This window comes from Peromyscus maniculatus, chromosome 3, assembly GCF_049852395.1.
Source record: "Peromyscus maniculatus bairdii isolate BWxNUB_F1_BW_parent chromosome 3, HU_Pman_BW_mat_3.1, whole genome shotgun sequence".
In the NCBI taxonomy this organism is placed as follows: domain Eukaryota; kingdom Metazoa; phylum Chordata; class Mammalia; order Rodentia; family Cricetidae; genus Peromyscus; species Peromyscus maniculatus.
In genome coordinates, this window is record NC_134854.1 from 75,556,278 (window position 1) to 75,570,333 (window position 14,056).

Consider the following 14,056-nt stretch of genomic DNA (forward strand, 5'->3'; position numbering starts at 1 on the left):
TCTATATAGGATCATTTTCTCCAGCTTGCTAACAAATCCTGGACAAGAATCTTGGTTATCTGACCTAACTGGGTCCGGTTCTTTATGGGTACACACCGCCCACCCCAAACTTCAGGACTTTTACTTTCTCACAATTCTGTAGGTAAGCAATTTAGTCTGAGCCTACTGGACAGTGCACATGCTGGTCAGGCTCAAGGTAACCAATGAGGTTGCAATCATCTGTCACTCCGACTGGGGCAAGCTGGATCAAGCTGCTCTGGTGGTGGGAGAATTCTACATAGAAAAAGAGCACATTTCTAGTGTTCAAAGTGCTTTCCAAATCTCCTTGTCTAACACATCTAATACACCACTGTCAAAGCAAGTCAGAGAGTTAAGCCCAACCCATTCAAGGAGTAGATACAGAAAACAGATCCTGGGAGAACAGGCATTCAAAGTCATTACTGTAACAGTGGACCACATCAGCTGTTAGCTATTTTAGCCAAATAATGAGTTTACACTTTAAAGAGCATTCTTCTATTTGGCAATTTTTATTTCTATTTGAAATAAATTAAAAACACCAAGAAAGAATTTCTTAACACAACAAAATATGAAGCAATATCACACTCTGCTGTGGATATCGCTCTGTATAAATAAAATGTTGATTGGCCAGTAGCCAGGCAGGAAGTATAGGCAAGACAAGCAGAGAAGAGAATTCTGGGAACAGGAAGGCTGAGTCAGGAGACGCTGCCAGACGCTGCCATGAGTACCAACATGTAAGATACTGGTAAGCCACGAGCCATGTGGCAAAATACAGATTTATGGAAATGGGTTAATTTAAGATGTAAGAACTAGATAGCTAGAAGCCTGAGCCATTAGGCGAAACAGTTTAAGCAATATAAGTCTCTGTGTGTTTACTATGGTTGGGTCTGAGCGGCTGAGGGACTGGCGGGTGAGAGAAAACTGAAGGACTGGAGAAAACTTCAGCTACAACACTCATATTCAGCTTTACCACCAACCAGGTATGAGCTTGCACTAAGTTACTTAACATCTCTGTGAATTATTTTCACCTTGATAAAAGGGCATCTCACTGCTATTCTATTTTTCATAGTTGTTTTTCCAGTTGAGTTCAACCTAAAATTCTGAACATTTATTGAAGACCAACAATGTTCCAAGTATTATACCTGACAGACTGAAAGGGCAGGGTACCATGGTGTATAAAAATGTGCATAATTTTTAAAACCCTGAAGTAATCCATACATGCATCATAGCAGAAAGGCTGAAGTGTGAATGTTTATACAGACTACCACACACCTGTTAAAATTAATGAACTACACGTAAATACTATGTAATGATAAGACATTCATGTACTATATGTGGTCCTTTAGCCAAACAGATAAGTAGAGGCTGACATTCAAATACATTGTTAGGCAAGCCATAAACCCTGATGTAGGGTGACATTTGTCCAAAAAAGAGTGACTTTTTCTTTGAAAAAAAAAAAGTCCCTTTGGAGCAGTGTAGTGGGACATGCTGTACTAGGTGGCAGAGGCTGAAAGATGCCAAGTTTGAGGCCAGCCTGGACTCTGCAGTGATATCTTATTTCAAAGACAAATCAGATGCTGTTGGCTTACCTAGGAGTTTTTTCAATACTCAGAGGGCAGCTTTTTCTAATGCTCACAAAGGACTGGATAAGTTGGTGCTTCTAACACCATGGACGACACAGCAATAGGACAGAAAGTGACAAAACAAGTCACGGAATATGCTCATGATCCTACTTCTAGAATGTTCCAAATCATGAAAAAATAAAACTACTGTTTAGAGGTTAAAAAGACATAGTTAACTAAAAGAAAAGCAGGAGAATGGGATGTAAAATTCAGAATGTGGTCAAAGAGAATAAGATGGGAGAGTACGTAAGAACACCAGTGTCTTAGGTGACAGGCACTCCAGTTATGTGGCTCTGATTAGACACTCTAATCATAACCCTGAAATGCCACACTACACCCCTAATTATGAACAAGCACTCTATTAATTAAAAGTAAAATCTTTTTAAAAGAGAACTTTGAGGGTACTAAGTAGTCAAGTTCTCCCTTAAACCAGGCAGCACCTATCAGCTCAGTATCTACTTAAACTGCTTCCCTTCCCAATGCCTTATAAACACGGTGAGGGAATGGGTGAGGGCAAATACATGTGCGGTATTTAACCGAAGAAGTTGGGTTTTTAGAAAAAGACTCCATATTCTCAAACAAACAAACCCTGAAACAAGAGAATGAATGCCTAGAAAACACAACAGGATGAGATCTGAAAAGAATGTGTAGAGTTTGGAAGCTTTTTAAAAAGAAGCATCGAAGAGGTGAGATGCGCTGGGTGCTCTCGCAGGAACGCCGGCACTGGACCGTGACAACTGCATGAGAGACACGGGTCGCGTTGTGAGCTACTTCTAATAAAGAGGGCGTATACAGAAGTCATCTCTGCTGCTTTAATTGACATCAAACCCAACCCAGGAAAAGCCTTCGGTCTGCTACTTCATGGACTGTGAAAATAAGAGAGGAATGATCTTTCTTTGCTACTTCCCAGAATATTACTTAGGAAGAAATGGAAGTAGTGGAGGGGGAAATCATCCACATCCTAAAACACTATACCATTTCAATCATCTGAGTCGAAAATGTCTCTTTTATTTAAAAAAGTCATAGAAATTATGGTACAGTCCTATTTGTATTTGTACACTACTATATTCATATCCATATACAAGGCTATTTAAATGCATTTTCATTTAAAACATCAGGGGTGGCTGTAAGGCTCAGTAGGGAAAAGGCTTGCTGTGGAGGCATGAGGACCTGGGTTCTTAACTCCAGCACCATGTAAAAGTCAGATGGAGCAGTAGACATCTGTCACTCAAGCACTGGGGAAGCAGAGACAGGCGGCTGCTTGGAACTTGCTGGCCCACCAGGCCAGCTGAAACAGAAAGCTCCAGGTTTAGTGAAAGACCCTACCTCAAAAAATAGAGGGGCCAGCTACACTGCTTAGTGAGTAGAGGCACTTGCCATCAAGTCTGACACCCTGAGTTTTCACAGAGTTGAAAGAGAGAACAAACTCCCAAAGTTATCTTCTGACCTTCAAATGCATGCTAAGGCACACACGAACACACACACACACACACCAAACAAACAAACAAACTAATAAATAAATAAAAACAATAAAGAACAATAGAGGAAAATACCCAAAGTCTACAGCCTCTAAAACAGATATAAATACATGGAAGAAAAAAATTTAAGGTTTCATTCAAATGATCCAAAGTATCCCATATTCCAAAACTGATGAATACAAAGCTTCCATAAAACTGGGTCAATTCCAGGTTCCTAAAGTATACTTTCCCCACATTCCTCTTCCTTCATTAGGGTAAAACAGAATGATTTTTAAAGCTGCCTATTTGACACACAGGTAATCCTTTATTTAACTGAGAGAGCACAATCTTTTGGTTGTTGCTTTTCAGACAGGGTCTCTCTCACCATGTAGCCCATTCTGACCTGGGTTTCACAGTAATCCTCCTGCTGCAGCTTCTCTAGTGAGGAGATTACAGGTGTGCTCAGTTTAGAGTCATTTTCAACAAACCATATTTATATATAAAATAATATGAGACTAATCCATCATATTAAAACCTAAAAAAATAACTGAGAGGACCATATAAATATAAATAAGCTGCTATTATATACTAATTAATCTCATAATGATCAAATGTCAAACCAATTAATTAATACAAACTATCCACTGTGCAAAACAAAGCTTTTCATCAATAACAGTACAAATTCAGATGCATTCACCATCGCATTAGGACTTAAACATTGCTTCACAAAAAGAAAGGATTTCAAATGTTTCTGACTATTTCAGGCTGAGGAGACAGCACAATCAGCAAAGTGCTTACTACGTAAGCGTAAGGACCTGGGCTGGATCCCAGGTCCACGTAAAAGCCAGGCACCTGTCTACAGCCCCAGCATGAAAGAGGCAGAGACAAGCAGATTCCAGAAGTTTGTTGGCCAGCATAGCCAACAAGTCAATTAGCTCCAGGTTCAGTGAGAGACTATCTCAAAAAAATAAGGCTGGATGGGCTGGCAAGATGGTTTAGCAGGTAAAGTGGCCTGCTGCCAAACCTGACCAACTGAGTTCAATTCCCAGGATCCACTCGGTGGAAGAGAACTGACTCCCACAAGCTGTCCTCTGCTTCTATACATGTGGTTGGGCATATATGAAAAGTGTGTACATGCACACAGACACACAAAAGAGCAGTGTGAAAAAATACTAAGTGGAGTCCTGCAAAATGTCTCAGTTGCCACCCAGCCTAGTGACCTGTGTTCAATTCCCAGAGACCACACAGTGGAAGGAGAGATTCTGTCAAGTTGTCCTTTATCTTCAATGTGTATATTCTCTCTAAATCAGTAAACAAATACAGAAATGCCAAAAGGTTTTAAATAAGGTGGAGAGCAATAGAGGAAAATCAACCTCTGGCCTCCACGTACACATGCACACAAGCCTGCAAGCAAGTCTGCAAGCAAGTCTGCACATACATAACCCTCCCCAGCACCACTACCACACAGACTCCTGGTTTCTGAGGACATGAACTCAGGTCCTCATGCTTGGGCTACATGCTTAAGCTTAAGCTTGGGCTACATGCTTGGGCTACATCCCTAAGCCCTTGGACAATTTTTTATGCACTGATGATTGTTGGCTCTTGTCAGAAATATTGATATAGGGCCAGTGCTCCCTTTCTAATCAGGTTGCTTTTCAGTATTGAGTCAGATAATGTGCAGCTCCTTTCTCCCATCCTGTAGTTCCCTGTTGATTGTTCCTTCAGCTTGTGATTTTGCTGTTGACTGATCCAGAAAAAGCCACACAAGGTAGCAGGCATCTCTGATCCCAGTGTTACTGTGACATCGTGGGAAGAAGAGAGAGGAGAATCCTCAGCAAGAACTTGTGTATCATCCCTTTCAAAGAAAGAATTGCTCAGTTTATTAATTTCATCCACAGCCCCAAAATTACTAGTATTTTACAACAAGTGCCTGAATCAGGCTGGGGAGATTGCTCAGTCCATAAAGCACTTGCTGCACAGCATGAGGACCCAAGTTCAGATCCTCAGCACCTACATAAACACCAGGTGACCATGTTAGCTCATCTATTATCCTAGCACTTAGAAGACAGAACAGGGCGTCCTAGCTAGCCAAACCAACTGTATCAGTGAGCTCTGGGTTCAATGGAGAGACTTACCTCAGTGAATAAGGTCGTGAGCCACTGATGAAGACTCCCCAAATCAGCCCAGGGCCTCCACATGTGCACATACTCATGTACCCACATTTACACTAACGTGCCCCCACACCATACACACTGACACATCTGTAAAAATGGCTCCATGGGTAAAGCGTTTGTCACACACCCTGAGAAGTTTGATCCATGGAATTCACCAGAAGATGGAAGGGGAGAACCAACTCCACAAAGTCATCCCCTGACCTCCACTCCATACTAATAATAAATTTTAATTTTTTGAGATGTCTAAAGAGTACTACTACAAATCTTTATATTTAAATCTATGTAACTAATCCACTATGACAAGAAGAGCTAACAATTATTTATTCCTTCACCAACACTCAAAAATGACTTGAAGGTGAACATAATAGTGAATGTCTGTAATCCCAGCTTGGGAGGTAGAGACAGGGAAATAAGGGCACCCTGGGCTAATATATAAGACCCTATCACAAATAAACAGACAAAATAACAACAAAAAATAGTAAACTTGGAATATGGTTTTTTTTACAGCAAAATCATTAGTTTATAAAAAATGAAAGCTGACAAACAATATTTCTTTTTATTTTTAAAAATCCAAAGTCGGCCGGGCAGTAGTGGCACATGCCTTTAATCCCAGCACTCGGGAGGCAGAACCAGGCGGATCTCTGTGAGTTCGAGGCCAGCCTGGATTACCAAGTGAGCTCCAGGAAAGGCGCAAAGCTACACAGAGAAACCCTGACTTGAAACACCAAAAAAAAAAAAAAAAAAAAAAAAAAAAAAAAAAAAATCCAAAGTCAAGTTTAATATAATTGAAATAAAATAGCTATTGTTGCCTACTGCTACAAATGTGTACTTATCTTTACATTTATATAAGCACAAACATACACACAGAACACTTCTTATTACACAGCAACTTTGGAAATGGCAGAAAATCATGACCACGATCCTACTATACACACAATCCTGCCAAACCAGCAATCCTGCTACGCCCATGTATCTGCCATTTCCACACCCACCATCTCCACACGCCTGCCATGCCCACACACCCACCATCCTCACATACCCAGTCCTGCTATTATTGGATACAAAATTAAATTTTAAGAATGTCATTAGTGAGTCCTTCACATCTCAAAGATTATCATGTAACATTTAGGCATGTTACACAGTGAATTACAATTACAGATTTTCTAATATTAAGCCATCTCTACATACAACCAACACAGAATTATAATGTTTGATTTCTCTTATTTATGGTTGGATTTGATCTGCTAATTATGTTTTTAAAGGGTGGACTTCTGAAGTCCTGACTGAAATTCATCTATCATTCTCCTTGCTGATTCTTTTTGCTTTAAGTAAGAGAGTTACAAGGTCTTTCTTGTACAATGAGTTGGGAAGTATTTCCTTATTGTCTAGTGTCTGGAAACAATCACATGAAATTTTGATGATCTTCACCTTATATTTTAATAACAGTTACCTGTAGATCCACCTGGGCCTCATGTTGACCTTAAGGGGTCAGGTGGTTTTGTTTTGTTCTTTTTTTCCTTCTTTTTTAAATCACTTCTTCAATTTCTTGAACAGTAGAGTCAGTCAAGCTGGACATCAGGTACTCCAGGTTGGCCTCAAACCCCTTATGTAGTGAAGGATGACCTTCAACTCCTGATTCTCCTGCCTCCGCCAACCAAGTGCTGGGATTACAGGCATGCACCAGCACATGTAGTTACATGGTGCTGAGGATCAAACCCAGGGCTTCATGCATGCTAGGCAAGCACTCAACCAACTGAACTACAGCCCCATCCCCAAACTAAGTATTTCCTGAACTAGTTCTTCAGTCCCCAGGAAGTGATTTATCTTGATCACACAGTAACTCAACCTAAAATATGTGTGACTTTTACATGAATACCAGCGCTGTATCAAGAGAGCACTAAATATCATGCCAGTTTTGTTTTGTTCTTATTTTATGAGAGATTAAGAATCTTTACAGATCTAAAAACAACTGTAAATACCTTGGATGTCACAAAACCAAGACTGCTATTTTTGACAAGCAGAAATAGGCATACATATATTTTAGATAGCACTTACCACCAGAAACAGGGGCATCCATGAAAACAGCTCCCATTTTCTCAACTTCTTTCGCCAATTCTTTTGAAACTGAAGGATCAATAGTACTGGAATCTATTAATAATGAGCCTTTCTTCACTTTTCTAAGTATAAATAAAAATATTCAAGTTTAAAATTCTGCATAAGTACTTCATGCAACTAACTATACAATCAGAATCAGCTAAAAACTGCTAGACCATCAACAGGCTTGTTATTGAAATAGTTTTAAAAAAACTCATATTTACTCATGTTCCAGATCAATTTCAGTGCAAAGTAAACCCATACTCATTCAAAAAATAGTAACAAAATAAAAATATAATAAAGTAATTGGTAAAGTCTGGTATTAGGTGAAGTACACCAGTCATGCTAACAAGTAAAGCTAACATGTAAGCAATTTTTAAAGCTGATCAACTTTAAAGGAACATTTGATAGAATTTAAATTTTTGTTTGTAGAGTCACTGGGTCTTCAAAAGCTTAACTCTTTAGTAAGCTATACTGCAAACTTCCCATATCCATATCATTTTCACTAAGAAGAATCACAAGCAACTGATATATAGCTATTTGCTTCAAAAGGGCATATTCTTTCAATAATGGAAACACTTTTAAAAGTAGTATTTTTATTAATTATTTGAGAATTTCAAATAATGTATTTTGATCATATTCACCCCCTCCTCCAACTCCTCCCAGATCCACTCCCACCTCCCTACCACCCACCTTCTCCCAAATCCACTCCCACCTCCCTATCACCCACCTTCTCCCAGATCCACTCCCACCTCCCTATCACCCAACACCCTCCCAGATCCACTCCCACCTCCCTATCACCCACCTTCTCCCAGATCCACTCCCACCTCCCTATCACCCAACACCCTCCCAGATCCACTCCAACCTCCCTATCACCCAACACCCTCCCAGATCCACTCCAACCTCCCTATTAACCTACTTCCTATCCTAATGGAAACTTTTTAAAAAACAAAATATTACACAGGCAGAAAAGGAAATAAAGAAATAAATCTACAACCTTCAAAGATGCTTTTTGTGGCAAATTAAAATACATACATTGATAAAGATGGAAATAGGATCACAGATCTTTTATATAAACTTCCATCATTCTTACAGTAGAGATTTCTGGTTATGTTCTGAGTTCAGTACAAGTACCTAAAATAGTTCCCTTATATCTAGAAGGCAGTGCTTATTCTGGTGGCTGGGAAACTAACCTACATTATAATTTAGCTACCTGGTCTTAGTGGTCCAGGCCTACAATCTTAACTTCTCCAGAGGCTGAAGCAGGAGTTCAATATCTGCCTGGGTTACAATGTGGGTTCAAGGCCAACCTAAGTTGATTAAGTGAGATCATGTCTCAAAAGTAAATAAAGGAAAAACATATAAATCAAGGTTAATAGCTAACAATTGCATGCAAATTCCCCAAGGTTATCTATTATTAGTGCATGTGTATGATGTATATGTAGCGTGCACATGGAGTTCAGAGGACAACTCTGTGGAGTCAATTTACACAACAAGAGCTCGACCCAGAGCCATCCCACTAGCCATACTTTCCTCAATTTCTCCCTGTAGGTCTGCTCACCCAGGGATACACTATCAAGACTGGAAAATCAGAACTCAGCATGCAGAAATATTAAAAAAGAAAATGCAGAACAATCACTATTTAAAAAAAAAAATAGATACTAGAGTCAGGCATGGTGATGCGTGCCTTTGATCCCAGCACTTGGGAAGCAGAGGCAGGTGGATCTCAGAGTTCAAAGCTAGCCTGGTCTACAGAGTGAATTCCAGGCCAGCCAGGGCTACACAAAGAAACCCTACCTGAAAAACAAAAAACACACTGTAGACAGATCCAACAGAGTATCTGGGTGTACTCCATACAGACATGCCAAGTACTACTAAAAATCACCTCAGTACAAAGGCTTTATTTTATGTAACAGAAAAAAAAATATGAATAAAACCTACCAGTCAGCCGGGCGTTGGTGGCGCACGCCTTTAATCCCAGCACTCGGGAGGCAGAGCCAGGCGGATCTCTGTGAGTTCGAGGCCAGCCTGGGCTACCAAGTGAGTCCAGGAAAGGCGCAAAGCTACACAGAGAAACCCTGTCTCGAAAAACCAAAAAAAAAAAAAAAAAAAAAAAACCTACCAGTCTTCTGTGGTATTATCATTTTCAACAATCTTAAAACCAAGTGGGGAATCATCTCAAAATTACTTATGCACTGGGTATGAATAAAGAATCCTGAGGGGTGGGGAGGTGGACACATCGCTGAGAAGGTAATTATAGCTTAATATGTAACCAAACTCTTCCTAAGCACTCCCTGGACAAAACACGTCTGGTAGCTGTCACCTCCTCCAAAGTAAAGGATATTAATAAATGTTGTGTCACTACACGTTTTAGAAACTTTTCTTTGAGAGGTAAAGCAGGGCCGTAACTGAAGCAGGCTAGGTAATGAGTCAGCCAGGATGCCTTGGGACCACACACACTGTGGGCCCGCTGGATCCAGCCAAAATGAGTGCCACTCAACCATCCCTGAAATCTAAACATTTATCTTATCAGTTTTCTGTCTAATATCCAAATGTCTTTTCCTTCCAAGTCTGTTAGTTTTCCAACAATTCAATTTCCCCAAACCTCAAATTTCACATATTACAGTTTTCTGAAAGTAAACTTTACTTACTTTTAGCAAGCATTACTAGAAATCAGTGTGTAGGTAACTCAAGTGTCTACATGGTATATGATTTTGTACTCTCTCTCTCTCTGTTGAATTCGATAACAAATAAGTTAGAAATAGGAACCAGAATGCATAGAAAATGGGATCCAACCACTGTCATTCTGACATAACCACAAGTATTTAGCAGTGAGCAGCAATTCACCAACACGTTTACAGCACCAGGGAAGACAGACACTGATAGGAAAGACTGACCTAAATTATACTTTACTCAAAGAGCTACTGCTGACACTGAATTCCAGCTTCCCAAAGTTCTCACTACAGACGGACTAACCCAGAGGACATACAATAACTTTTTATTATATAATAAAAACTTAAATTATGGTGTTCTTTCCAATGTTTGGTTTTATTTTTCACAGATTTTATTTTTATTTTTCTGGATTTCTGTACACTACAAGAAAATTATGCTTTTAAGAGTGGTACAATTTCAACTGCAAGCCTTAAAAGTCTCTTAAACATGTTACAAATGAAGGCAGGTTTAATGCACGAGTTGAAGGGAAGAAACAAGATGGGGGGGGTCACCTTGACACAGGGCACATACTTGACTCTAGTGCAAAAATGAACCCTTTAGGGTGAGCAGGAAATCACACTGTTCACTTTATGAAATAAGAAAACACACGGAAGATTTAACCAACAGAGCTGCAATACCCTAGCAGTTCTAAAACACGTGAAACCAGGAATTATAGCAAGAAATACGAGCATTGAGAAATACATACTTTAGAATTCCATTTGCTCCAGTATAAACTTCTACTGAATTCAGACTGGTGGGCAGCATTGTGATAATCCTGTCAGCCTTTTCAGCTACATCTGCTGGGGAAGACGCTACCTTTAAGGAAATTGCAAAGGAGAGTTGTTTAATTCAAATGTAAGCAGTTCCCAGACCTTAAGCAGGACCTGTAACTAGTTACTGGCAAACAGTTCAAGAACACACACGAGTAGCAAAGCTCAGTGAAATGAAATAACAAATGGAAGATGAAGACTAAGTCAGAGTCTTCATCCTCTACTAAACTGTCTAGAGAATATGGGTTTCACAGAAAGCCCCCCTTAAATGTCCATCCTCACATCACTGAAGTAAATACAAAGCAAAACAATGGCATGTCTTCTTATTGACGCCCCATCTCTAGATCATTCCAAGATAGAAGCCTGGAAGTTTATGTCAGAAAACTTTAGACATTCCCTTAGAAATTCAGAATTCTCTTCCAATGAAAGAATTTAGTTCCATCTAGATAATTCCTTTAAAAGTCCCCTACAGGGTACCAAAAATTAGCTCACAGATCTTAGGGTGCTACATGTCTCCAAGCTTTTCATGCCCATAACTGGCACTGCCAACTCATCCAACTGCCAAGTGCCAAGTGCATGGGGTGGTCCATCGGCCCCCTGCATCCCTAGCATCTGCTTCTCAGAATGTTTTGGTTTGCCAGAGCATGGCTAACCCCTCAATTACATCACATAGTGTCAAAGCTCACAGGTCTGGAAAAAACACACACTGATGGTGATAGCAGGAATGTCACAACTCTACTGGCCACAACTCTATCTAACGACTACATACATTTGCTATGGTATAACAACAATGTCTGATTTGTACAACAAAGGCAGGTTTCTTAGACACAGACATTCAAATAATCTTAACCACTGATGTGAGGACTTTAAAACTGAAATAATAACTGACAAAATTTGGCCACAACTCAAAAGACGAGGAAGAAACCAACCTCGTTTCCAATCTGACACTAGCCACAAAAGCCCTTTAGCAGCCAACTAATTAGAATCCCTCAATTACATTTGCTAATTGAGTGGGTAAAAAAGACAGCATGGATGGAACAAAGGAACGCTTATTTAGGGAAGCCAGAGATGCAGCTCAGCCAAGTAGTCAGGTATGATTTTGTGCAAATCACTGAACCTCACTGGCTTCAGTTTCTCAACCTATAATGAAGAGCAGTACATTAATTCCTGTAATCCTAGGACTCAGGAGGACTTGGATTAACAAGAGAACTGCAAATGTGAAACCAGCCTGGGATGCAGAGAGAAACTTCTAACAAACAAAGACTGAGGCCCTGCCTTTTAAAGAAATGACTCATTTGTCCTCGTTCTTAACCTGGATAAATTCTTCGTACTCTTCTGCCCTCTGCCTCTACAGAGAACCCTATGTGCCAAACAAAAACCCTTTTGCCAAACAAAGTAACAACAAAACATCTATTTTAGCTTCTACCTCCAACGTAGAATGCGTTAATATCCAGTAACCTTCAATTCCAGGAAGGCTAGTCACTGTAAAATGACACTGAACTCATCTTCTTCCTTCTGTCTACTTACTTATTATAAGGAAGTGGAAAAGAAAAAATCTGGTCACTGAGTCCATGTCCTGGAACTCTCTAAGTCCTCAGACCTTATCCTCACAACTTTCATTTCAGATGACATGACTTCTGTCAGAAAGAGGCTAAGATTATACACATTATTTTTCTGTAGTTCTCTATCAAAAATGAACTGTAAAGGAGTTACCTGTCTTTTTCTCCTCAAAAATTGTCTTGGCATTTTATTTATAGTCACATCATAATTTAAATAGAATGCCACATGAGACATCTTGTCACTTTCGGGTCAATGCTGACTACGACACATATAACAGATACTCAAGCTTTATCTGTTGGCCAAAAGCAGAAAACTCCTAACAAATGGAAACTAAGGCTCTGTCTTTTAAAGAAATGATTCCTGTGCCCTCACTCTGAACCAGAAATGTATTCTCTCTCATAGAGCTGGAAGGCAGAAGTCTGAGTCTGAAAGCAAGGTGTCGTCAGTAGGGCCACTCTCTCCAAAGGCTCCAGGAGAGGCTCTTGGCTTCTTCTAGCTTCACGCAGCTCCTGGCACTCCTTGGCCAGCAGAAGCCCAACTGTAAGGTCTGCCTCCATCTTCAGAGCACTCTCCTGTTTGTGTCTTCTTCCTTGTGTGACCGTTAGTCCTGGCTGTCAGCTGCCACTAGCTACACCCCCGGTTCTCATTTTTAAATGGCTTTACTGATACACACACCATACAATTTTCCCATTTAAAGTGGATACTTAGTTGGCTTTTCTATATCCCCACATAAGAGTAACCATTACCATAGTCAAGTTTCAGTTTCTTCAAAAAGAAACTGATATCCATGAGCTGTCACCCCAGTATGCCAAACGCCGCCTATCTCCCCCTCAGCACTAAGCAACTAATGTACTTTCTTATCTCTATAGATTTCCTTTCTCTAAGATTTTTTCAGATAATAGGAGATGCACAGTGCATGGGTCTTTTGTAACTGGCTCTTTAATTTAGTGTGCTTTCTTAGTTCATCTATGACATAGCAAATATCAGCACTTCCTTCCCCTTAATTCCTAAACAGTCTATTACAGATGTCACACTGTTTCCTCATTCATCCACTGATATACTTAAGTGTTGTTTCCACTTAGCTATTATGCATAATGCTATATTACACAGAAAGTTCTGTGTGGATATATGTTTTCATTTCTCCTGGTATAGATGTAGGTTTGTGTTTTACTGTGTTGGGTTTTTGTTCTGTTTTGTTTTGAAACAGGGTCTCATTATGTAGCTCTGGCTGTCCTGGAACTCACTATGTAGATCAGGCTGGCCTTGAACTCACAGAGATCCACCTACCTCTGCTTCTCGAGTGCAGGGATTAAAGGCGTGCATCACCACCGCCCAGCTTAAATACAGGTTTACTTCTACTGCTTGGTCAGGAACTGGGGAGATAAATGGCTCAGTGAACAAAGTGCTTGCCATGCAACCATAAGGCCCTGGGTTTGGATCTCCAATACCCAAGTAAAAGCCAGGTATTGCGGCACGCATCTGAAACCCCAGCACTGGGAGGCACAGGAAGTGTCACTTTCTGAGGACAGCACCTAACTTTTCCATGCATCGATTCTGACCCCTCTCCTGGTCTCTGAGGGCACTGCACTCTTTCATTCACAGTCATACTTCGAAATGAATAAACCAAAAACCAACAGCAGACCAAAATG

The 14,056-nt window shown here is 40.2% G+C and overlaps 1 protein-coding gene across 1 annotated transcript in view; it reads right to left on the reverse strand.

The window, feature by feature from the left end:
- Hibadh (3-hydroxyisobutyrate dehydrogenase) overlaps nucleotides 1-14,056 on the reverse strand; it is a 109,699-nt gene that overhangs the window by 77,543 nt on the left and 18,100 nt on the right. Inside the window, exons 3-4 of the mRNA XM_006982213.4 lie at nucleotides 10,784-10,893; nucleotides 7,327-7,448 (exon numbers count right to left, since the gene is read on the reverse strand). Coding sequence (XP_006982275.1) covers nucleotides 7,327-7,448; nucleotides 10,784-10,893 — 232 coding nt within the window. The remainder of the gene's footprint in view (nucleotides 1-7,326; nucleotides 7,449-10,783; nucleotides 10,894-14,056) is intronic.